Raw genomic sequence first — 23,576 nt, 5'->3', positions numbered from 1 at the left:
GGTGGGTGGGGGGCGTTTCCTCCTGGTGAGGGCTCTGGAAGGGAGGGGCTGGAGAAATCCACCCGCCCCCGCCCCCCATACAGACCCAGAACTTTCAGCCATGTCCATGGGGCTGCCTGTCCCTGTCCTGGGAGGATAATCTTCTCGGGGGAGGGACTGAAAAGTGAGAGGACCAAGCTGGGCTCCCTCCCGCGTTTCTCAAAACCAGGCAGGCCCGCAAAAGCTGTCTCTTCTTTATTTATTCAGTCAATATCGAGTGAGTCCCCACCACGTGCCAGGGACTGGGCTGGGGAACTGGAGGCTGACTGGGGGAAACAAGATGCAGCCCTGCCCTCAAGGGGCTCCTAGGCTGGTAGGGAGAGAGACGCAGAAATAAGCTATGAGAGCACAGGCTGGGCTGAGCAGTGATGGGGTGCCCGACCCTCTCCAGGTGGTGGGAGGGAGCAATGTCTGGGAGGGGACGGCTACAGGCACCCAGGCAGCACCACTAGCACCTCACATGTGTCCCAGAACCCTCACATGGGATCCAGGGGACCTAGCGAGGCAGGTGGGCAGAGGGGCATCCCCCATCCTCTGGAGTCATCAGATGACCTTAGACAATGTCTGATAGCACTTCAAAGAGGCAGCAGAGCCCAGGGGCTTCGGAAACTTTCTAGAGCTGGCTTCTAATCGACTCTCTACTACTTGAGAGCTGAGTGACTTTGGGCTAATGACAGCTTCAGTCTGCTCATCTGTAAAATGGGTTTAGCGTTAGTGCCTCCCTCTAGGGTTGCAGCGAGCACGCGAGGAAATAATAACTATGTGAAAGCGCTTAGCCCATAATAGCTGCTCAACTTCCATTGCTTGATTATAATAACAGTAATAGACAATAACCGGGAAGCACAGACTCCTGAGGAAAGAAAGGGAGTTACTGTGTGTGTGTGTGTGTGTGTGTGTGTGTGTGTGTGTGTGTGTATTGGGGGGTCGGTTTTTAGGGGGCTGGGTGGAGGGAGCCACAAAAGCCAGGGCCCGTGGGCAGCCCTCCAGGGCAGGGGCAGCGTCTTTCCCCCTCCCTCTCCAGCCCCCGCAGCGAGGCGCGCGGTCGGCGGGAGGCGCAGGTGTCCAGGGCCTCCCGTGCGTCCCCATCCCTTGCGGCTTTGGCCGAGGGCCCAGCTCCCTTCTGCCGTCTGCCCCGCGTCCTCCCCTAACCTCGGGTCTGGACTGGCGAGCAGCGGGGCCGGGAAAGTTTGAGTCACAGTGAGGGGAGCGGAGGAGGCGGGGCCCGTGACCCTGAACGGGGTGGGCTCTAAGACCGCCTCGGTCTCCCGGCAGGGGGACCACGCCGCAAACCCACGTCCCGCGCGCACCGGCCGCGGTCCGACGGAGCGAGGCGCCGCGCTGCAGCCGTGCGTCGGGTGGCCGCTGGGTGCACCAGGGCGGTCGCGCTCTCAAGGCCCCGCGAGCCTCCACCGCGGCAGCCGCAGCCCCTCGGCCGCGCTCAGCAAAGATGCCCCGGGCGCCGCTCCTGCGGCTGCTGCTGGCGGTCTCGGCAGCAGCGGCGGTGGCCGGCGAGCCCGGGACGGCGCTGCCCCCTACCACGGGGGATGCCACCCTGGCCATCGTCTTAGACGTTACCGGCTCCATGTGGGACGACCTGATGCAGGTGATGCACGGCGCCTCGCGCATTCTGGAGCACAGCCTGAGCCGTGGCAGCCAGGTCATCGGCAACTACGCGCTGGTGCCCTTCCGTGATCCAGGTAGCGACCCCCCGAGCCCCCGGCGTCCGCCGCGCCCCTGGCCCGGTGTCCTGGCGCGGTGCGCTCACCCGCCCGCATGGCGCCCCGGGCGCACTGGACGCCTGCAGGCTGCACCGCGGCCCGGTGGGGGCGCCTTCTCGACGCCTTCACTCTGCCCGAGGCCGGCACCTGGGGCAGGCCTTGCAGCCGCCGGGTCCTTTCCCTGGGAACCTGCTCTCCCCTTCTCCCGCGTCTCCCAGCTTGCGTCGTCAGGCCAGTGACGGAGAGGCGGGGGCACTGCGTTCAAATGCCCCGCAGCCACCTCCTGGCTCTGCCACTTCAGCAAGTGACCTCACCTTCCGGAGCCGCACCTTCCCCCTTTAGGAAGCGGGGCGAGAACTGCCTCCCAAACTTGCTGAGATGTTGAAATGGGTCCTTCGTGTCCAGGGCCTGGCGCGCATGAGCCTCCGCAAGGTTTGCGGATTTGCCTTTGTTCATTCTTCAAATTCGCTCCCGTCGTGGGCTTCGGGGGCCGGAAGAGCCACCCAGGCGGGAGAGCTTCGCGTCTTGCCCCTCACCTGTTCGCGCGAGAAAAACAGCAGCCGCGTCGCCTCTACCCGCAGTATCCTCACTGCCAGGTCCCGCCACCTAACACCTTCTACCCTGCAGACAGCACCTCCTGGCCCGCAGCCCCCTATCTTTCAGCTAGGTGTTGGGGCATGTCCTTGAAAAGATCCCTGGGAGACCCCACTGTGGGGAGTTTCAGGGAAAACAGCTGTGGAGCGTGCTTGGACTTCCAACTTTCTGAGTGGCAGGACTGCTTTTTCTCCAACATTTTTAATGAAAAACTTCAGACTTACAGCAAAATGGGGGTGGGTGGGAAATACATAAACACCTGTCTGCCCACCACCCAGATCCTGTGATTAATTTTACTCTGTTTTATCACGTTTCTCTCTATTAGTCACCTCTCTATCTAGTAGGATAGCTTTATAAAGCCAAAAACTAAAATAAAAATGGCAGATTCCTTGCAGAATTGCTCTGCAAAGTGTTCTTGTGCTGAAAAAATACACAATGGCCCAAGGCTGTATGAGCTAGTAAGCCCTTTTAGAAGAATTTTTCTTTATTAATCACAGCATCATTACAGATATTTGAAAAATGGGCCGCAGTCGGTGTGCATAATCCCATGCAGCCCTTAGGCTGAGTGTGGAGTCCCTCTGCTTCCAGGAGTTCTGGGCTCTGTAGGGCTCTGCAGCTCAAATCACAGAAGTCAGGGGTCTAGAAAAAGTTTCCTGGGAACATCAGAAGGACAGCTCCCATCTGGGGGTCAGGGGGCAGCAAGGCTGGTGGACTTGTGAAGACGTGGGGTGTGAGGTGTGTCCTGGGGGTTTCAGCTCTGACGCAGTTCACCCTCTACCCCCCTAACTTTCTCACTCCCTTTCTGGGTCATTCTTGGGCTTCCAAAGATATTGCATTGAGAGAGCTTGGGATCATTTAATCCAACGCTTCTCTTACAATTGGAGAAACTGAGGCTCAGGACATGGATGGGACTTCTGCAAGGCCACCTGCCAGGCTGATGTAATTTCTGATTCATAACCCATATTTGTCTCTAAAATGCTTGGCTGCAGTTGTAGGGCAGGAGAGCAGCCTGTTGGAACCAGACATAGTGTCCCGGGACCCATAGTGTCCTCACTGCCCCCTCTCTGGCCATCGTCTTCATGAAGCCCTCGTGCCATCCCCAACCTCTCCTCTCTGGGCGCCGGGCGCGTGCATGACTCTCCAGCCTTCACTCCATCTTCTATGAAACAAAAAAATCCCATCCTTCTCCCCGCCCCTGCTCCCCAAACCATACTCCCTACAGACCCCCCAGGTCCAGTGGAGGGGGACCTCAGCGTTTATTGAGCCTCTGCTGTGTGCCCGATCTTGTGAGGCTTCCAGTGTGAAGGGGGCAGGGTTCACACCAAGGAGCCGGCAGTCTGCTGGCGACGGCAGAGGGTGGAAGGTGTCACTCCTGACGGCTCCTGACTATCGGCTCGCAAGGGAAAGGACCAACCAAAGCTCTCTGAGGAAGCATCACTGGAGCAGGACTTGAAGAAGATGAAGGGAAACTTAGCAGCTTTGGACCATTTGTCAATGCTAGGTGCCAGGGATGCAGTGGGACAGAGGTCTCCCTGAGCACATGGAACTCGCTGGGTGGTGGCTGACATGTAGGGGCAGGTGTGTGTGAGTGTGGAGCCAGGGCGTAGGAGGGGTGAAATGGGAACGCGGGGAGAGGCGAGATTGGTCCCGACCGTGACTGTGGAACTGAGGACGGAGCACTTAGATTTCCTTCTATGGGCTGCGAGCAGCCACTGAGGGCTTCTGAGCAGGGATTGGATCTGTGGTTTAGGTTAGGCTATGTCTTTTGAATCAACCAATGGAATTCCCTTTGGTGGAAGAGGAGCTGAGAGTCAGGGGTTTTAGCGGACAGTTCAGGCCCCCCCAGGGCTGCGTCCTGGGAGGGTCTTCTTAAAGGAACCCCCTACCTTCAACCCCAAAGACCACGCTTTGCAGGGCAAGTTTCAGTGGTTCTGGACTGCACATGCTTGGAGATAAACCAGAACCTGTGCTTTGGAAATATTTTTAAAAGTTTTTAAATGAAAAAAAAGTGGGATGTTCCCAAACTGCAAAGTTAGACTTTTGCTAATCGTTTTATTTTGGCTGAAATTTAGGTTGTTTTCGGTTTTTCTCTATTAAAATGTTGCAAAAAGCACTCTGGTGTGTAAATCTTTGTCTGCATCTTTGATTGGTTTTTTTCATTGGATTAAGATTTTGGAAGTGGAATTCCTGGGTCATTACAAACACACTGAGTGGGTAGGCAGACCTTCAAATTGTTTTCCAATGTTTTGGGAGTTTTAAACTTCTATCAGAGGCATTTGAGGGGACTGTTTCAGAGCAGCTGCCCCCAACCCTAGGGATTAGGATAACATTTTTTTTCCTAATTCAAAAGATGGAAAATGATATCTTCTTATTTTCATTGCTAGTGAGGTTCAGTAAGTTCTCAAGTGTTTACTAGATGTTTCTGTGTGTGAATTTCTTCTTTTGTAAATTGTCAGTTCCTTTACTCATTTTTCCATTCGGGGTTTTTAGTGGTTTTCTTATCAGTCAGTATGGGGACTTTATATTGATGATATTAGTTGTTTTTTGTTATGTGGCTAGCATTTCCTAGTCGTTTGTCTTTTAATATTTGTGATTCGTGATGTTCTGAAGTTTTAAATGTTTATGTAGCAAAATCTATTGCCTTTTTCCCTTTGTAATTTCTTCACTTTCATTCTCAGATTTTTTTCTATCACAAAATCAGTTAGGTACATGTTCTAGGTTTTTTCATTCGTTTTCTTTTTTTTCTCTTCATATTTAATTTTTTAACCTGGAATTAAAAAAAAAAATTGGCACTGGTATTAAAAACAATTTGATGTAATTCTTCCAGAACAGGATAATTGATGGTACAGTTACATTTTATCAAATAATCCTGTCTTTTTCATTCATTTAGATCCTGCCTTTATCCAAAATTACTTTATATCTATTAATTTACCTGGGCTTTCCATTCTGTCCCATTGTATGACAGTTCTTGTTCCAGCAGCACATTGTTAATTATTAATTAACATTAACATTAATTAACATTAATTACTTAACATTAATTATTTGGCTTTAGAATAGGGTAAATCCTTCCTCCTATTCTTAAAAAAATAATTTACCCCCAGCCTTATTGAAATATAATTGACACATAATATTGGGTTAGTTTAAGATGTCCAATGTATTGATTTGATACATTTATATATTGCAAAATGATTACCACCATAGCAGTTAGCTAACGCCGCCATCATGTCACGTAATTACCATTTCTTTTTTTGTGGTGAGAACATTTAGGATCTACTTTCTTGGCAATATTCAAGTACATAATACAGTATTATTAGTGATAATTACTATGCTGTACATTCGATTCCAAGAACTTAGTCATCTGATAACTGTAAGTTTGTACCCTGTGACTAACATCTCCCCATGTCTCCCACTCCCTTATTCCTGGAAACCACCACTCTACTCTCTGTTTCTCTGAGTTTCACTTTTTTTTTTTTTTTTTTAGATTCCACATATAAATGAGATCATACAGTATTTGTCTTTCTCTGTCTGACTCATTCCACTTAGCATAATGCCCTCAAGGTCCATCCAAGTTGTCCCAAGCAGCAGGATTTCCTTCTTTCTCGTGGCTGAATAGTATTCCATTGTGTATATAAGCTGTATCTTCTTTATCTTTTCATTGGTTGACAGCTTTAAAATTTTAATAAACTTTTAATGAGAACAGGTTTTTTTTTAATAATATATTTATCTTTGGCTGCGTTGGGTCTTCACTGCTGTGCGCAGGCTTTCTCTAGTTGCAGCGAGCAGGGGCTGCTCTTGTTGCAGAGCACGGGCTCTAGGCACACAGGCTTCAGTAGTTGTGGCACGTGGGCTTCAGTAGCTGTGGCTCGCGGGCTCCAGAGCGCAGGCTCAGTAGTTGTGGCGCACGGGCTTAGTTGCTCCGCGGCATGTGGGATCTTCTCAGACCAGGGCTCGAACCCATGTCCCCTGCATTGGCAGGCGGATTCTCAACCACTGCGCCACCGAGGAAGCCCTAAAACAGTTTTAAATTTACAGAATTATTGCAAAGAAGTTCCCGTATACCCAACACCCAGTTTTCCCTTTTATTAACATCTTATATTACAATGGTACATTTATCACAATTAACAAACCGGTACTGATAGGTTGGGGGTTTTTTTTGAGATTTTTTTTTTTGATATGGACCAATTTTAAAGTCTTTATTGAATTTGTTACAATATTGCTTCTGTTTTATGTTTTGGTTTTTTGGCCTCGAGGCATGTGGGATCTTAGGGATCCCGACCAGGGATCGAACCCGCACCCCCGGCATCGGAAGGTGAAGTCTTAACCACTGGACCGCCAGGGAAGTCCCCATGGGTTATTATTAACTAAAGTCCATTACTCTTTTTTTTTTTTGGCTGCATTGGGTCTTCGCTGCTGCGCGCGGGCTTTCTCTAGTTGTGGCGAGCTGGGTCTACTCTTCGTTGTGGTGCGCGAGCTTCTCATTGCGGTGGCTGCTCTTGTTGCAGAGCACGGGCTCTAGGCGCGCAGGCTTCAGTAGTTGTGGCTCACGGGCTCTAGAGTGCCAGTAGTTGTGGTAGACGGGCTTAGTTGCTCCGCGGCATGTGGGATCTTCCCAGACAAGGGCTTGAACCCGTGTCCCCTGCATTGGCAGGTGGATTCTTTTTTTTTTTTTTTTTTTTCCGGTACGCGGGCCTCTCACCTCTGCGGCCTCTCCCGCCGCGGAGCACAGGCTCCGGACGCGCAGGCCCAGCCGCTCCGTGGCACGTGGGATCCCCCCGGACCGGGGCACGAACCCGCGCCCCCCCGCACCCGCAGGCGGACTCTCAACCACTGTGCCACCAGGGAAGCCTGGCAGGTGGATTCTTAACCACTGTGCCACCAGGGAAGTCCTAAAGTCCATTCTTTTTTTTTTTCTAAAGTCCATTCTTTATTCAGACTTCCTCAATTTTCCCCTAACATTTGTTCCAGGAGCCCATTCAGGATCCCATTTAGTTGTCATGTCCCTTAAGGCTTCTTTTGGTTGTGATGGCTTTTCAGACTTTGTTTTTGATGACCTTGACAGTTCTGACGAGTATTGCCCAGATGTTTTGTCCCTCAGTCATGATTTGCCGGTTGCTTTTCTCCGGTTAGACTGGGTAATGGGAGGAAGACCACAGAGGAACAATGCCATTCTCATCATATCATGTCCAGGGTACATGCCCTCATTATGACTTATCACTGCTGACGCTGACCTTGATCACCTGACTGAGGTTGTCAGGTGTCTTCACCGTAAGCGTCCTCTTTTCTTTCTCCTTTTCTGTACTGTCCTCTTTGGAAGAAAGTCACTTACACGCAGCCCACACTTAAGAAGTAGGGAGTTGTGATCCACCTCCTTGAACATGGGGTATTTACATAAATTGTTTGGAAATCTTCTGCATGAGAGAGTTGATTCTTTTCCATTTATTTGTTTATTTAATCATTTATATATATATCAGCATGGACTCATAGTTTTATACCGTGGGTTATAATCCAATACTGCTTTATTTTGTTGCTTAAAATTTTCCAACTTCAGTCATTGGGAGCTCTTCGGCACACACAGTCTGTGTGCCTTTGACATACCCCTATTGTGAATTTTTTTAAAGTACTTTCTTACTTTCCGGCACTACAGGATATTTCAGACTCATCTTACGTATTTCCTGCCCCAGTCCTAGAATTAGTAATTTCTCCAAGGAGCCCTGGTTCCGTTGATTGAAAAATGGTATTAGACACCAGCATCTGAGTGCCAGGTGTGCTTGTTGCTCCTGGGGTGTCACCGCTTCTGCATCTTTAGCTGACAGAGCAAGGAGATACATGTTGTATATGTAACCTTTGTGTATACCCATATCTATAAATATTTCTCTGTTTGTCTGTATCTGTATTAAGCTGAACATGAGTTCATTCTGATGTCTCCAGCTCTCATTGATTACCACGTGGATCCTTCCAGCCTCCTATTCTTGCTTATCTATAACCTCCCACTCTGACAGTGACTAACCTGGCCCTCACCCTTCCCCACTCACTCGTCATTTACTTAATTTTCAGTTCTAGTCCACATTTATAGTGGTTTTAGCATTGCTAACTTGCGCCCCGTGGAAAACAACTTTGTTCACTAGAGTACAGTTCTTTTGCCTTTAGCCTTATAGACGCAACTCATTTCCAGAGTTACTTAGCCCTGCAGCTTCTTCATGTTCTTTTTATTCTTCTTCATTTTCAAAATATTCTTGAACATGTTTTCTTTTCAGATGAAAAGTAGAAAACGTAGTCAACTTCCAAAAAAGAAATTCCTACTGTGAATTTGCTCAGAATTGTGTTAAATCTTGATCTGGGGAAGAATTATCATTTTAAAAAATTTCATTGTTTTCCTCTAGGAGACCACTTCCTTTTTTTTTTTTTTTACATATTTATTTCCTTTTGTAAAAAACTTATAGGTTTTTTTTTTCCTTATAGGTTCTACCCATTTCTTTTTAAGATCATTTCTAAATATTTTGGGTTTTGTATGACTGTTTTGACCAGGAATTTTTTTCATTACCTTTTTTGCAAAGGAGTATTGCTAGTATGTTGGAAAGTAATTTATTTTCATATATTTATTTTGTTTCCAACTTTCTTCTTGAAGACTTTGTAAAGAAACTAGTTCTAATTTTTTGGGGGGTAATGTCTTGAGTTTTCTAGGTTGACAATCACAGCCTGTCCAAATTGTAATATTGTCTCCTCTTTTCCAATCAAATTTTTTGCTTGTTTGGAATGTTTTGTGGTATTTAGCACAGTGTTAAGTAATGGTAGCTGAAGTCGGTCTTGTCTTGCTTCTGATTGTATATCATTGTATGATACTGGTTCTTGGTTTGAGGTTTTCTTCATCAGGTGAAGGAAGATACTTTCATTCTTAATTTTCTAAAGGTAGAAAAAAACACCCCCAAAACAAAAATCCCAAATGGGAATGGTGCTGAATTTTAGCCAGTGACTTTCTGGCTTTGTTGAGATATTTGTAAGATCTTTCGCCTGTTGACCTCTGGATGTGATTCCTTCATTTTAAACCATTTCCACATTCCTTGCATAAGCCCTACTCAGTCATTGTGGATTATTCTTTTTTTTTTTTTTTTTGCAGTACGCGGGCCTCTCACTGTTGTGGCCTCTCCCGTTGTGGAGCACAGGCTCCGGAAGCGCAGGCTCATCGGCCATGGCTCACGGGCCCAGCCGCTCCGCGGCATGTGGGATCTTCCCGGGCCGGGGCACGAACCCGCGTCCCCTGCATCGGCAGGCGGACTCTCAACCACTGTGCCACCAGGGAAGCCCCGGATTATCCTTTAATATACAGCTGGATTCTGTTTGCCAGTGTCTCCTTTAGGAGTTTTCCATTTATTTCAATATGTATGATCAGTAAATGATATTCTTCCTTTGTGCTCTTTGTCAAATTTGGCACCAGGGCTTAGCTCTTTCAGTGAATAACTGAAATCATTAAGTTTCCTCAAAAAATTATAAATTTAATACATGCTTGTTAAATGTTCTAATAACACGACTCTCAAGAGATGCAAACACTTTTAATCATTTTGTGTGCTTCCAGACCGTGTGTGCGTGTCATTCACTTGTATACATATATACCCTTAGTTTTTTTATTATATAAAAGACGGGATTATACTATGCAAACTGTTTTGCAACTTGTTTTTTCTCCCCCACATGCTATATCATGGATCTCTTTTTATGTTAGGAAATATCGATCCCCTGCATTGTTTTAATGACTACAGAAGGTGTTACAGGAGGGATCTTAATTTATCTTACCTCGATTTATCCGCCACTCCCACATTATGAAAAATAATTTGCTTTCAGTTTCCTTACAATATACACACACATTTGCAAAAACGTATCTATAGGAACGGGACTTCCCTGGTGTTCCCAGTGGGTAAGACTCTGTGCTCCCCATGCAGGGGGCCCGGGTTCGATCCCTGGTCGAAGAATTAGATCCTGCATGCATGCCACAACTAAGAGTTCGCATGCCGCAACTAAAGATCCCGCATGCCGCAACCAAGACCCGGCGCAGCCAAAATAAATAAATATTAAAAAACCACAACATGGCTATAGGATAGATTCTCAGAATTGCAACTGGTTCATTGTTAAAGCATATGAACATTTAAAAAATTTTAATTGGTATCAGCAAACCATCCTCCAGAAATGCTATACCATCTAACCCTCCTACCAAGAGAGTGTGAGACTGCTTTTTTCCCAAACACTTGCTGGCATATGGGGACGTCACTCTTCCCTTTTTTGCTAATTTGATAGGTAAGAAATGGTAACCTGTTTTAATTTGCGTATGTCTGATAGAGAGTGAGTTTGAGCATCTTCTCTGGGTCGCCAGGTGTGCTGTCAACTTTCCCCAGGGAAGAGGTGGTTTTAGGGCCTTTCCTAGTGGCGCAGTGGTTGAGAATCTGCCTGCCAATGCAGGGGACACGGCTTCGAGCCCTGGTCCGGGAAGATCCCACATGTTGCGGAGCAACTAAACCCATGCTCCACAACTACTGAGCCTGTTCTCTAGAGCCTGCGAGCCACAACTACTGAGCCCGTGCTCTGTAGCAAGAGAAGCCACCGAAGTGAGAAGCCCGTGCACCGCAATGAAGAGTAGCCCCCGCTCGCTGCAGCTTGAGAGATAAAGCCCGCGCAGCAACAAAGACCCAAAGCAGCCCAAAATAAAAATAAATAAATAAATAAATAAAAATAATAAAGTATGTTCTGCTATAAAAAAAATGTTTATTAAAAAAAAAAAGAAAAGAAAAGAAACGGGAGGACTGAGTCCCGGAGAGGGGACACAATTTGCCCACAATGGTGGCAGATGGTGAGACCCTGCTTGGGGCCCCTGCAGCGGGAGGAGGGGATATGTGCACACCCAGAGTGGCCCCAGGGTTCAAGCCCTGCTTTCAAGGAGGTGGGAAAGGCAGGTTCGGGGAAGAGTCCTGGACGTGAGGTCTTTCTGAGACTGGCTCTCTGGCGCCTGGCTGTGACCGTGACCACTGGGACACACAGACTGGGTGACGGACTGGAGGATCACCCACGTGAAGGGCCGGGTGGTTCTTCCTGTGCGTGACCCTCATACGTCCTAGAGGCTCCACCCCCTCGTCTTATCAATGGAAAATATTTCCCTATGGAGAGGTGGTTCTGGGCCAGGCTTCTGGGGCTCATATGCTCAAGGGCAGCACAAGTGGAGACAAGGTCATGGGTTTAATCATCCCTGCACCTGGCAAGCCCTGCTCAGAGGGAACCCACGCCGCATCTGCCCAGCTGTTAGGCAGGTGCCCACCTTCAGTCACGAACCTCCCGCCCCCTCCAGGAACAGGAACGAGGGGCTGGGGAACAAGGGCCATATGTCTGCAGCTTCCTGCATGGTTGAGAGCTTGGATCTGGGGTCAGACGGACCCAGGTTTGAATCCTGTCTCTGATGCTTCCTCATTGTAAGACCTTGGGCAGTTTGCTCTACCTCGCTAGCCCTCAAATTCTCACCTATAGGGCTTCCCTGGTGGCGCAGTGGTTGAGAGTCCGCCTGCCGATGCAGGGGACACAGGTTTGTGCCCCAGTGCGGGAAGATCCCACATGCCGCGGAGCGGCTGGGCCCGTGAGCCATGGCCGCTGAGCCTGCGCGTCTGAAGCCTGTGCTCCGCAACGGGAGAGGCCACAACAGTGAGAGGCCCGCGTAAAGCAAAAAAAAAAAAAAACAAAAAAAACCCCATTAAAACAACGGTAGCTGTCATCATCATCATCACCCTCATTTTTGGAGGCAGTATAGCCAGTAGCAAATAGAACAGGCTTTGGAGCCAAATATGTGGACTTGGACATTATTCTAGATTGAACAGTGTCGTCACAGAATTCCTGTCCTTCCTAGAGCTTCAGAATGTGACCTTTTTTGGAAATAGGGTAATTGAAGATGTAATTAGTTAAGATGAGGTCATACTGAAGTGGAGTGAGCCCTTAATACAATGGGACTGGTGTCCTTATAAGGAGAGCAGAGGCACAGGGAGAAGGATTGGGGTGATGGTGTATTTACAAGTCAAGGATTGCTAGTATCACGAGAAGTGAAGAGGAAGGAGGCATGGAGCAGATTCTCCCCAAGAGCCTTCAGAGAAAGCATGGGCTGCTGACACCTTGATTTTGGACTTCTAGCCTCCAGGACTCTGAGAGAATGTATTTCCATTGTTTAAAGCCACCGGGTTTGTGATATTTTATTACGGTGACCACAGGAAACTAGTACAGTTATTGACTACCACTTGCTAGCTGTATATGACCTTCAGCAAGGTCTTGGCATCCTCAATTCTAACAGGGAGCTGTTAATAGGACTGAGCTAAACACTGTAGAATAGTAAGTACTCGATGCATTGAAGCTGCTGTTAGCATCATCACCCACGTCTACCTCCACCACCACCATCATCATCATTACCATCAGCATCAGCATCAGCATCACCATCATGAGCATCAGCATCATCATCACCATCATCAGCATCATCATCACCATCACCAGCATCAGCATCACCATCAGCATCACCATCACCATCAGCAGCAGCATCACCATCACCATCACCATCACCATCAGCATCAGCAGCATCGTCACCATCATCATCCACATCAACATCATGCTAAGAAGGGCTTTTTATCCAGATCCAGTCCTTCCTGGACCGGGTGAAGGAGGGAGATGGACAGCGGCTCAAGGAACCCCTCTCAGTGGGCAAACTCACATGGGGACATGTCAGGTGTCCTGCCCTGTCCTGGTACCTCACTCTGTCCTGCCGGAAGACAGGTCTTGAAATGGTTACCCTGCTGAAAACACCCTGTCCTGGGGAGCTTTGGCATGATGAGAGATGATGGTGCGGTAGGTCCCAGGAATGACAAATGAAGCCGCGGACCAGCATTAATTAACGACAAGAAGGCATCTATCTCTGTCTCACTGCCTGGAGCTGTAGATGGATGGGTGGGCAGGTGGACAGTCGGACAGCAAGGAAGACAGATGGAGAGAAGACCTCCGTGTTCCCAGCCCCGTCTGGGCATCTTGAAAGCTGGTCCAGCCCTGGAATGATGGGACTGGTCAGTAGCAACCAGCACCCAGAGCTGGTTTGGGGATTATCTGTTCAGTAAAAGGAAGAAATCAGACTAGTTTTTGCACATCAGTGCGTCTGTGTATGTAAGTGTGCTCTCCCCTGAGAGCCTTCTTTGTTCAGAGCTTGGGGCAGAGCTTTTAAAATGCCCTGCCCTGTAACTCAAGAGGAATCACAAACACTTTTGTCCATCTGGCCAGCTCTCCCTTAATACGGCCAACCCCTCTGCATGCCCCAAATAACCACATTTGGTTTTCTGCCTCATTTTGGATCTGTTTCTCTGAGTGATGGGCAGTAGCGTGCTGTGGTGGGAGCGCCTGGGGATCAGGCAGGCTTGGCATTCAGGAATATTTGCTGGGTGTTGATTGTATGCCTGGCATTGTGCTGGGCACAGGATATAAAGATAAAGGGTCCTGGACTTACCTGGTGGCGCAGTGGTTAAGAATCCTCCTGCCAATGCAGGGGACACGGGTTCGAGCCCCGGTCCGGGAAGATCCCACGTGCTGCGGAGCAGCTAAGCCTGTGTGCCACAACTAGCGAAGTCCACGCACCTAGAGCCCATGCTCCGCAACAAGAGAAGCCACCGCAATGAGGGGCCCTTGCACCGCAACGAAGAGCAGCCCCGCTCATCACAACTGGAGAAAGCCTGCGTGCAGCAACAAAGACCCCATGCAGCCAAAAATAAATAAATAAAAATTAAAAAAAAAAAAGATAAAGGGTCCTGACTTGGAGCTGCTCAAACAGTATACTCAAACAGTATTTGTTATGAGTAAATAAATGTTATTCATTTACTCATTTGAACAGTATTTATTAAGCACTTACCATGTGCCAGGCGCTGAGGTGGGCAGGAGTTCTGTGACGATGAACAAGAGAAGGGGTCACTGTTGGTGTGATGTAGCCGATCAACTCTACTGCCAGATCTTCCCATCTGACCTTGAAGGACTCTCTTCCCCTCTCTGGCCTCAGTTTCCCCATCTTTTTAAAGGTGGGGCTCTTCGGATCTCTTCATTCTCAACATTGTTATGTTTGGCACATAGGTTTGTAGTCAAATCATTTTTTTCCCCAAGCGCATTCCTTTTTTTTTTTTTTTTTACTTTTTATTTTATATTGGAGTACAGTTGATTAACAATGTTGTGTTAGTTTCAGGTGTACAACAAAGTGATTCAGTTATACATATACATGTATCTATTCTTTTTCAAATTCTTTTCCCAATTAGGTTCTTACAGAATATTGAGCAGAGTTTACTGTGCTATAAAGTAGGTCCTTGTTGGTTATCCATTTAAAATATAACAGCGTGTACATATCAATCCCAATCTCCCTAACTATCCCTCCTTCCACCCTTCCCCCCTGGAAACCATAAGTTTGCTCTCTAAGTCTGTGAGTCTGTTTCTGTTTTGTAAATAAGCTCATTTGTATCATTTTTTTTTGGATTCCGTGTATAAGCGAGATCATACGATATTTCTCTTCCTCTGTCTGACTTACTTAGTATGACAATGTCTAGGTCCATCCCGGTCAATTAATCTACGACAAAGGAGGCAAGACTATACGATGGAGGAAAGACAGCCTGTTCAATAAATGGTGCTGGGAAAACTGGACAGCTACATGTAAAAAAAAATGAAATTAGAACATTCTTTAACACCATACACACACAAAAAACTCAAAATGGATTAAAGACCTAAATGTGAGACTGGACAGTATAAAACTCTTAGAGGAAAACATAGGCAGAATATTCTCTGATATAATAAATCACAGCAATATCTTTTTTGATCCGTCTCCCAGAGTAATGGAAATAAAAACAAAAATGAACAAATGGGACTTAATTAAACTCAAAAGCTTTTGCACAGCAAAGGAAACCATAAACAAAACAAAAAGACAACCCACAGAATGGGAGAAAATATTTTCAAATGATGTGACTGACAAGGGATTAGTCTCCAAAATTTATAAACAACTCATGCAGCTTAATATCAAAACAAACAACCCAATCACAAAATGGGCAGAAGACGTAAATAGACATTTTTCCAAAGAAGACATACAGGTGGCTAAGAGGCACATGAAAAGATGCCCATTCTTTTTTTAAAAATTTATTTTATTGAAGTATGGTTGATTTATGATGTTGTGTTAATTTCTTTGATACAGCAAGTGATTCGTGTGTGTGTGTGTGTGTGTGTGTGTGTGTGTGTAGGACCTTGTGTTTTATCCATTCTGTATATAATAGTTGGCATCTGCTAATCCCAAACTCCCAATCCTTCCCTCCCCCTGCCCCCTGCAACCACAAGTCTGTTCTCTATGTCTGTGCATCTGTTTCCGTTTCACGGATAAGTTCATTTGTCTTGTATTTTAGATTTCAGATATAAGTATAGCATATGGTATTTCTCTTTCTGACTTGCTTCACTTAGTATGATAATCTCTAGGTCCATCCATGTTACTGCAAATGGCATTATTTCATTCTTTTTTATGGCTGAGTAGTATTCCATTGTATATATGCACCACATCTTTATCCATTCCTCTGTCGATGGACATTTAGGTTGTTTCCATGTCTTGGCTATTGTGAATAGTGCTGCTATGAACATAGGGGTCTAAGCCCATCCTTGAAGGAGACAGGATGGTGGAGGCTATGATAGGCAGGAAAATGCCCCCCCGCCCCTGCAGATGTCCAGAGAACCTGTAAATCTCATACTTGACATGGCAAAAAGGACTTCGCAGAAGTGATTAAGTTAGGAATCTTGAGATGGAGAGATGATCCTGGATTGTCTACTTGGGCCCATTGTGATCACAAGTGTCCTTTTAAGAGGGAGGCAGGAGGGTCAGAATTAGAGAAGGAGATGTGATGACAGAGGCAGAGGGAGAGGGAGATATTTAAAGATGCTACATTACTGGCTTTGAAGATGGAGGAAAAGGACCATGATCGAGGGATGAAGGAAGCTTCCAAAAGCTGGAAAAGACAAAGAAATGGATTCTCCGCTCGAGCCTCTGGAAGGAACACAGCCCTGCCGAGGCCTTTATTTTAGGGCTTCTGACCTCCAGAAATGAATGTGTGTCGTTTTAAGACACTGAGTCTGGGGACTTCCCTGGTGGCGCAGTGGTTAAGAATCCGCCTGCCAATGCAGGGGACACGGGTTCAAGCCCTGGTCCGGGAAGATCCCACATGCCGCGGAGCAAATAAGCCCGTGCGCCACAACTACTGAGCCTGTGCTCTAGAGCCTGCGAGGCACAACTACTGAGCCCTCATGCCACAACTACTGAAGCCCGTGAGCCTAGAGCCCATGCTCCACAACAAGAGAAGCCACTGCAATGAGAAGCACGCGCACTGCAACGAAGAGTAGCCCCCGCTTGCCGCAGCTAGAGAAAGCCTGCGTGCAGCAACAAAGACCCAACACAGCCAAAAATAAATAAATTTATTAAAAAAAAAATGACACTGAGTCTGTAGTAATCTGTCCCAGCAGTAATAGGAAACTAAGACAGAGTTCTTAAAGTCCTTTCCAGGGTCCTCCAGCCCAGGGGCTTCTCCAGGGCTTCTGGAATTTCCTGCGTCCTGTGTTTGCATGCAATCCCTAGTCCTCAGCATGTGCTGGCCCAGTGCTTGGGATCCCAGGAGGTTGCATGAGGCGGTAACTGTTGAGGAGCATTGCTGAGAGGTGTGCGGGAGTTGGAATTGGGCAATTTCCCAGAAGAATCTTCCTCCCTCTCAAAGCACAGAATATGTCAGAACGGCTTTGGCAATGGAAGGTCAGACCTTAGATGCTACGTCTGGCATTCTCCCCACCTTCCACCACAGGGCTGCTCATTTTGGGTTTCTCAACCCAATAGAGTCATTTTTTTTAAAAGCTAAAAGAAAAGAAAAGGGGGGTTGCAAAAAGCCCAGAGGGAGCTGACATAGGTGACTGACATTTTAACACCGTACACAAAAATTGTAACACCATACACATAACATTTTAACTTGTGAAGCCCGCTCTTCACTAGAGAAAGCCCGTAGGACCATGAAGAGAATCAACTCCCTCTAGCTGTTACTGTTCTGAGCGATCGTCCGCTCCCCAAGCAGGAAGCAGATGCACTGAAGAATAAAGGGTGGTCCTTCCAATTGGAGCACATTTACTTTATGATAACCCAGTTTACCAACTTAATTTTTCTCATGTTGCTGTGAATGGGAGAGAATGTGGTCAGCCTAGCGCTGGTCCAGCCTTGGGAACGGTTGGGTAGTCTGACACCTGTGATAGATTGTGATGGGAGAGGGCAGGGCCATCCAGATTCAGAACTGGGTACCGCAGAGGCTTCTCTCAGTTTCCAGGCAAGGAGAAGTTGCTGTCGATTTTTGAGCAGGGGTGATGTGGGCAAAACTGGCCCCAAGGGCGGCTTCTCTGGCAACGACAGGTAGATGGGTCAGAGGCAGGAACGTCTGGGGATGAAGACAGTTATGAGGTTACTGAATTTGCATCCAAAGTCTTTACAAATGCCCTTACCTTTGGCCCAGCAATTCTGCTTATGGGCGTGTATCCCAAGGAAACAATGGAACTAGTGCTTGAATGTAGCGGATATAAAGATGTTCTGAATAACATTGTTCATTATAAAAATTGGAAACAAAACACTATGGTCAAGACCACTATTGGACATTTATACAAAGGAAATACTTTGTAGCCATTAAAAATTATTTTGAACTGAGTATTTGACCTTCTGGAAGGACGCTTACAATGTGTTGTTCAGTGAAAAGAGTCAAATTTAAAATAGTATGTTATTTATATTTAAATAGAAATTCTGCTTCAAATAGTGTGCACTTATATAAGATTTACAAATATGCATGAAAGTTTTGAAAGTTATATATAAAAATAAGAGTATTTCTGGTTGGTAGAATTCCCTTCTTTTTCTGCATGTGAGGAATTTCTATGTACAGTTCACAGAGAGCAGTTGTCAAGAGCTCAGATTCTGGGACTTCCCTGGTGGCTCAGTGGTTAAGAATCCACCCGCCAGTGCAGGGGACGCAGGTTCAAGCCCTGGTCCGGGAAGATCCCCCATGCCGCGGAACAACTAAGCCCGTGCACCACAACTACTGAGCCTGCGTGCCACAGTTACTGAGGCCTGTGTGCCTAGAGCCCGTGCTCCACAACAAGAGAAGCCACAACAATGAGAAGCCCGCTTTTTGCAACTAGAGAAAGCCCACGCGCAGCAACAAAGACCCAATGCAGCCAAAATTAATTAATTAAAAAAAGAAAAAGAAGAGCTCAAATTCTGGAGTTGTACAGACCTAAGCTAATATTCTAGCTCTGCTGCTTACTGACTGTGTGTCTTTGGGCAAGTTACCTAGCCTCTCTGGGCTTTCATTTCTCCTCTGTAATATGTGGGTAAGAGTTGGACTTAACAGGTGGGAGGGAGGATTCAGTGAGCTAATACACAGGAAGCATCTCAGCACATAGGCTGGTACATAGTAAGTGCTTAGGAAATGTCAGAATCATTAATGTTATATATTTTTTAATGAATGTATATTATTATGTAATAAAGAAATAACCAACGTTGAGTAAAATTATTACTCTCCTCAGTCAAACTAGAATTTGAGGACCTCATTGGAGCAAAAAACTGTCTTTGCCTGTCTGCCTTGTGTGAGATTGCCCAGCAATTGTGTGTTCAACCGGCCAGAATGGCCATCATTAAAGTCTACAAATAACAAATGCTGGAGGGGGTGTGAAGAAAAGGGAACCCTCCTACACTGTTAGTGGGAATGTAAATTGGTGCAGCCACTATGGAAGACAGTATGGAGGTTCCTCAAAAAACTAAAAATAGAACTACCATATGATCCAGCAATCCCACTCCTGGGCATATACCGGGACAAAACTATAATTCAAAAAGATACACGCACCCGTATGTTCATAGCAGCACTATTCATAATAGCCAAGATATGGAAACAACCTAAATGTCCATCAACAGACGAATGGATAAAGAAGATGTGATATATATTTATATATACAATGGAATACTACTCGGTCATAAAATAGTGAAATAATACCATGTGTAGCAACATGGATGGACCTAGAGATTATCATACTAAGTGAAGTAAGTCAGAAAGAGAAAGACAAATACCATGTAATACCACTTATATGTGGAATCTAAAATATGACACAAATGAACATATCTACGAAACAGAAACAGACTCACAGACATAGAGAACAGACTTGTGGTTGCCAAAGGGGAGGGGGGATGAGAGAGGGAAGGCCTGGGAGTTTGGGATTAGCAGGTGCAAACTAGTATGTATAGGATGGATAAACAAGAAGGACCTACTGTATAGCCCAGGGAACTCTATTCAATATCCTGTGATAAACCATAATGGAAAAGAATATATATATGTATAACTGAATCACTTTGCTGTAAAGCAGAAATTAACACAACATTGTAAATCAGCTATACTTCAATAAAATTTAAAAAAAGAAAAGGAAAAAAAAAAAAGCATTGTACGTTCAGATCAGCAGGGCCAACTCCTGCTTGCTGAGCCTTTGCTCTAACCCAAGCAAGGTGTTTCCTTCCCTGCGTTAATGGATTCTCACAATGATGGTTCTCAGCTAGGAGAAATGCATCATTTTACAGATGGGGAAACTGAGGCTTGGGACGGTGAAGAAAGCTCTGAGAAGCCGCACGACTGGTGGAGGGTGGAGCCAGGATTCCAGTCAGCTCTGCCTGACGTCAAAGGTGAGGGTTTGGCTGAATTAGTCACTGCAGAGTTCAGGAGGAAGCCAGTGGAGAAGGCTTGGTAAAGGCCAGAGCAGGTGCGGAAGGGGCCGTTGGATGTGGGAATAAATACAGAGCAGAGAGGCAGGGCCCTCCAGGTGGTGATTCTGAAAGTATACAGCAGAGGAGCTGGTGTCCAGACCCTCCCTTGGTAATGGTGGATGAATGCCGGATAATTCCATGTGCTTCCTTTTCTAAGAAGGACTAGGGCTGTTGACGAGTTGCCAAGTATGGGAATTTTTCTTAGGGTGACTGGAATATAGAATTTTTGAACTAAAAATAGTCCATTACTAGAGTTCACCAAGGACTCAAATGAAATATTTCCTGAAGAAATCCGATGTCCACATCATCTTGCAAAACCCGCACCGTGCACATGTCCACATGGCGAGTTGGAATTCTGGCCGTGTTCTCAGTGCACTGGTAGCCTTGTCGTATGTTAGCTGTGGCTTTCAATGACACTGTTGAATAAAAAACTATTTATTCGGGAAAATTTCAAGCATATACAAAGTAAGCAGAATAGTATAATGAATTCTTATATCCCCCTCGCCCAGCATCACCAAATATTCAAAAAAATCTGCCATTCTTGTTTCATCTGTATCTCCTCCCACCCTCCACTCCCCCACTCAACGATGATCATTTTTTACGTTTCTTTTTCTGTGAGGTAAAATTAACATACGTTGAAATGGGCAAATCTTTGCTTTACACTTTTGACAAACGGATACACCCGCGGAACCCACATTCCCATCACAATATAGAGCGTTTCTGCCTTCCCAGACAGTTCCTTGGATCTCCCTATCCCACAGACAACCTCCGTTCTGAGTTTTTTCACCTTTGATTAATTCTGCCAGTTCCAGAGCTTTCTGTAAATGGAACCGTATAGTAGGCACCCTTCTGTGTCTGGCTTCTTTCGTGCAGGATGATGTCTGCGAGATTCATCCATCTGGTTGCCTGTATTGGTAGCTCGTTCCGTTTTCTGGCTGGGTGGTATTTGATTATACGAATGTACCTCAGTTTGTTTATTCATTCACCAGTTATGGACATCTGGCTTGTTTCCAGTTCTGGGCTATTGCGAAAACAGCTGCTATGAACATTGGAGTACAAGTCTTGGTGTGGACGTATGTTTTCATTTGTCTTGGGTAAATACTGAGGAGTGGAAGGACTGTATCCTGTGGCAGGTGCACGTTTAACTTTGTAGAAACTTCCGTTTGTTTTCCAAAGCGGCTGAACCATTTTTGCATTCCCACCGGCAGTGCGTGAAAGTTTCAGTTACTCCGTATCCTTGCCAACATTTGGGATCACAGCCCTTGTAATTAATCCTGCTCTTTTCAAGTGAGCTAATATATGGATGCAGTTTCTGGAAGGTTTAGCTTCTGTGGGTCAGTCTGCTGTTGGCCAGTTGCTCTGTGGTCCAAAACTTTATTTGCTCAATTCTCTGTTTCTTTGTCTTCCCAGAATTCCCTTCCCGCTGATGCAGGGCTGGGTGGGCTGGTAGAGGGGAGGTTTCTAGGGGAGTCATAGTCACAAAAGATCGGGAACTGTGGGTCTGGGGGCAAGACTGGAGGTTTGCCCCCTGCTCCATCTCTCTGCTCCCCTGGAACTCTGGGTCCAGTTTGGAGTGGGCAGAGGGCCAAGTGGCCTGACCTCCCTTCCAGATCTGACCCTGGCAGCCCTGGGAGCTGCTCCCCTACCACTTCCCCATTTGTGGAGGTCTCTGAGGTCCAGGCCTCAGCTCCTCTCCCCTCTGATGGTGACACATCATGCAGTTGGTGCCCCAGCCCACAGGGGCTATGCTTCCGGGGGTCCAAACTCACCTGGTCCTCTCTCTCTTCCCTGCAGATATTGGCCCGGTGACCCTCACGGCCGACCCAGCGGTGTTTCAGAGGGAGCTGAGAGAACTCTACGTGCAGGTAGGCCGCCCCGCCCCTGGCTGCTGGCCCTCTGTGTCCTTCTGCCCTGTCCCTGCCAGAGGCCAAGGTCTTTGCCCCACCTGGGGGCCAAGGTGGTGCTTCCTGCAACCGCTATGACCTGCCTCCCAGCTCTGCCTGGGGCTCCGCCCCAGCTTGGGGGTCCTGCAGATTTTGTACTTTGGGGGGTTCCTTCCTTTATTCAGTGAACCAAGTACCTACAGGAGTCCCTGAGCCTGGCATGTAGAAGGTAGTTATTATTTACTGCATGGATTCAGGCTTGGAAGGAGGGGGTATGTGGCAGCTGAGGGAGGATTCAAGAGGGGTCAATTCAGACCCCCCAAAACCTGGCCCGAGACTGGGTCAGATGTCCCATGGCCTCCTCGGCTTTTGGGCCACACTGAACACCCTGGTTCAGCATACGTCTCCCCCACCCAGCTTCCTGCAGGCAGGGATCCCACGGATCGGTCTAGCTCACCGCCAAGTCCCCCAGGGCCCAGAACAGGGCCCGGCACACGGAAGGGATGAGTGAACCAAAGAGAGAAGCGTTTCCTGAAGTTACCGTGTGCACACCCTGCTTCCAGTGCTGGGTGTGCGAACCTGGGGGGCAGAGAGCTCCTGGCCGGTGGGCGGGGAGGGGAGGGCTGTGTGTTTATGTGGAATCGGTTCCAGGGCGGGTCACAGAGAGGATCTGAGGAGGCAGCTTTGAATGTTTTCCTCTGCCCACCCCTCACCTCTCCTTCTCCTGGCGACCCCTCTACCCCTGTATCCTCCAAGCCTTGGCTAACATGTGGCTTCTTTGGCGTATCTGTTCGATGTCCTGGTGGCTCCCATCCCTCCTATCGCACTGGTAGCACTCCTCACAATGGTAACTAAATGCTTGTGCTGTGCTTGTTACTGTCAAGTCTGCCTCCCATCTAGACTCTGTGGGAGGGACCGTGTCGCTCGGGCATGGGTGAGTGAATGAGTGAATGAAGGAGTGAATGAAGGAATGAGTGAGTGAATGAAGGAATGAATGAATGAGTGAATGAATGAGAGATGAAGCGGATTGGATGCTACACTGTGTCTCAGGGAAGGGAGTGGCTGGGGCCCTGGCATGACCCTGGATGGGCAGGACAGAGGCCACTGGAGGGGGACCCCCACCTCCCTGGGTGGTGCCCACGGCGAGGAGGTGGGCGGCAGCCGCTGACCCGCCCTGTCCTGCAGGGAGGCGGGGACTGCCCAGAGATGAGCATGGGGGCCATCAAGGCTGCCGTGGAGGTCGCCAACCCCGGCTCCTTCATCTACGTTTTCTCGGACGCCCGCGCCAAGGACTACCACAAGAAGGACGAGGTGCTGCAGCTGCTGCAGCTTAAACAGTCACGGGTGAGCCACCACGAGGGGGTGCTGGGGAAGCTGGGGTCTCCGAGGGCCGCCCCAAGCCCCCCTCCCTCCCTCCACCCCCCACCCCCGCCAACCCCCCGCCGGAGAGCTGAGCTGCTGCTTCTCTGGGTCCAGCCTCCTCCAGGAGTGCCGACCAGCCCACTGACTAGCTGG

The 23,576-nt window shown here is 47.6% G+C and overlaps 1 protein-coding gene across 1 annotated transcript in view; it reads left to right on the top strand.

Annotated features, from left to right (window-relative positions):
• The first annotated feature begins 1,414 nt into the window (after positions 1–1,414).
• HMCN2 (hemicentin 2) overlaps positions 1,415–23,576 on the top strand; it is a 149,894-nt gene continuing 127,732 nt past the window's right edge. The window contains exons 1-3 of the mRNA XM_060013970.1: positions 1,415–1,736; positions 21,973–22,043; positions 23,247–23,405. Coding sequence (XP_059869953.1) covers positions 1,487–1,736; positions 21,973–22,043; positions 23,247–23,405 — 480 coding nt within the window. The 5' untranslated portion in view covers positions 1,415–1,486. The remainder of the gene's footprint in view (positions 1,737–21,972; positions 22,044–23,246; positions 23,406–23,576) is intronic.

Source organism: Delphinus delphis, chromosome 6 (assembly GCF_949987515.2).
Source record: "Delphinus delphis chromosome 6, mDelDel1.2, whole genome shotgun sequence".
In the NCBI taxonomy this organism is placed as follows: Eukaryota; Metazoa; Chordata; class Mammalia; order Artiodactyla; family Delphinidae; genus Delphinus; species Delphinus delphis.
This window is presented reverse-complemented; position numbering and strand designations above follow the sequence as displayed.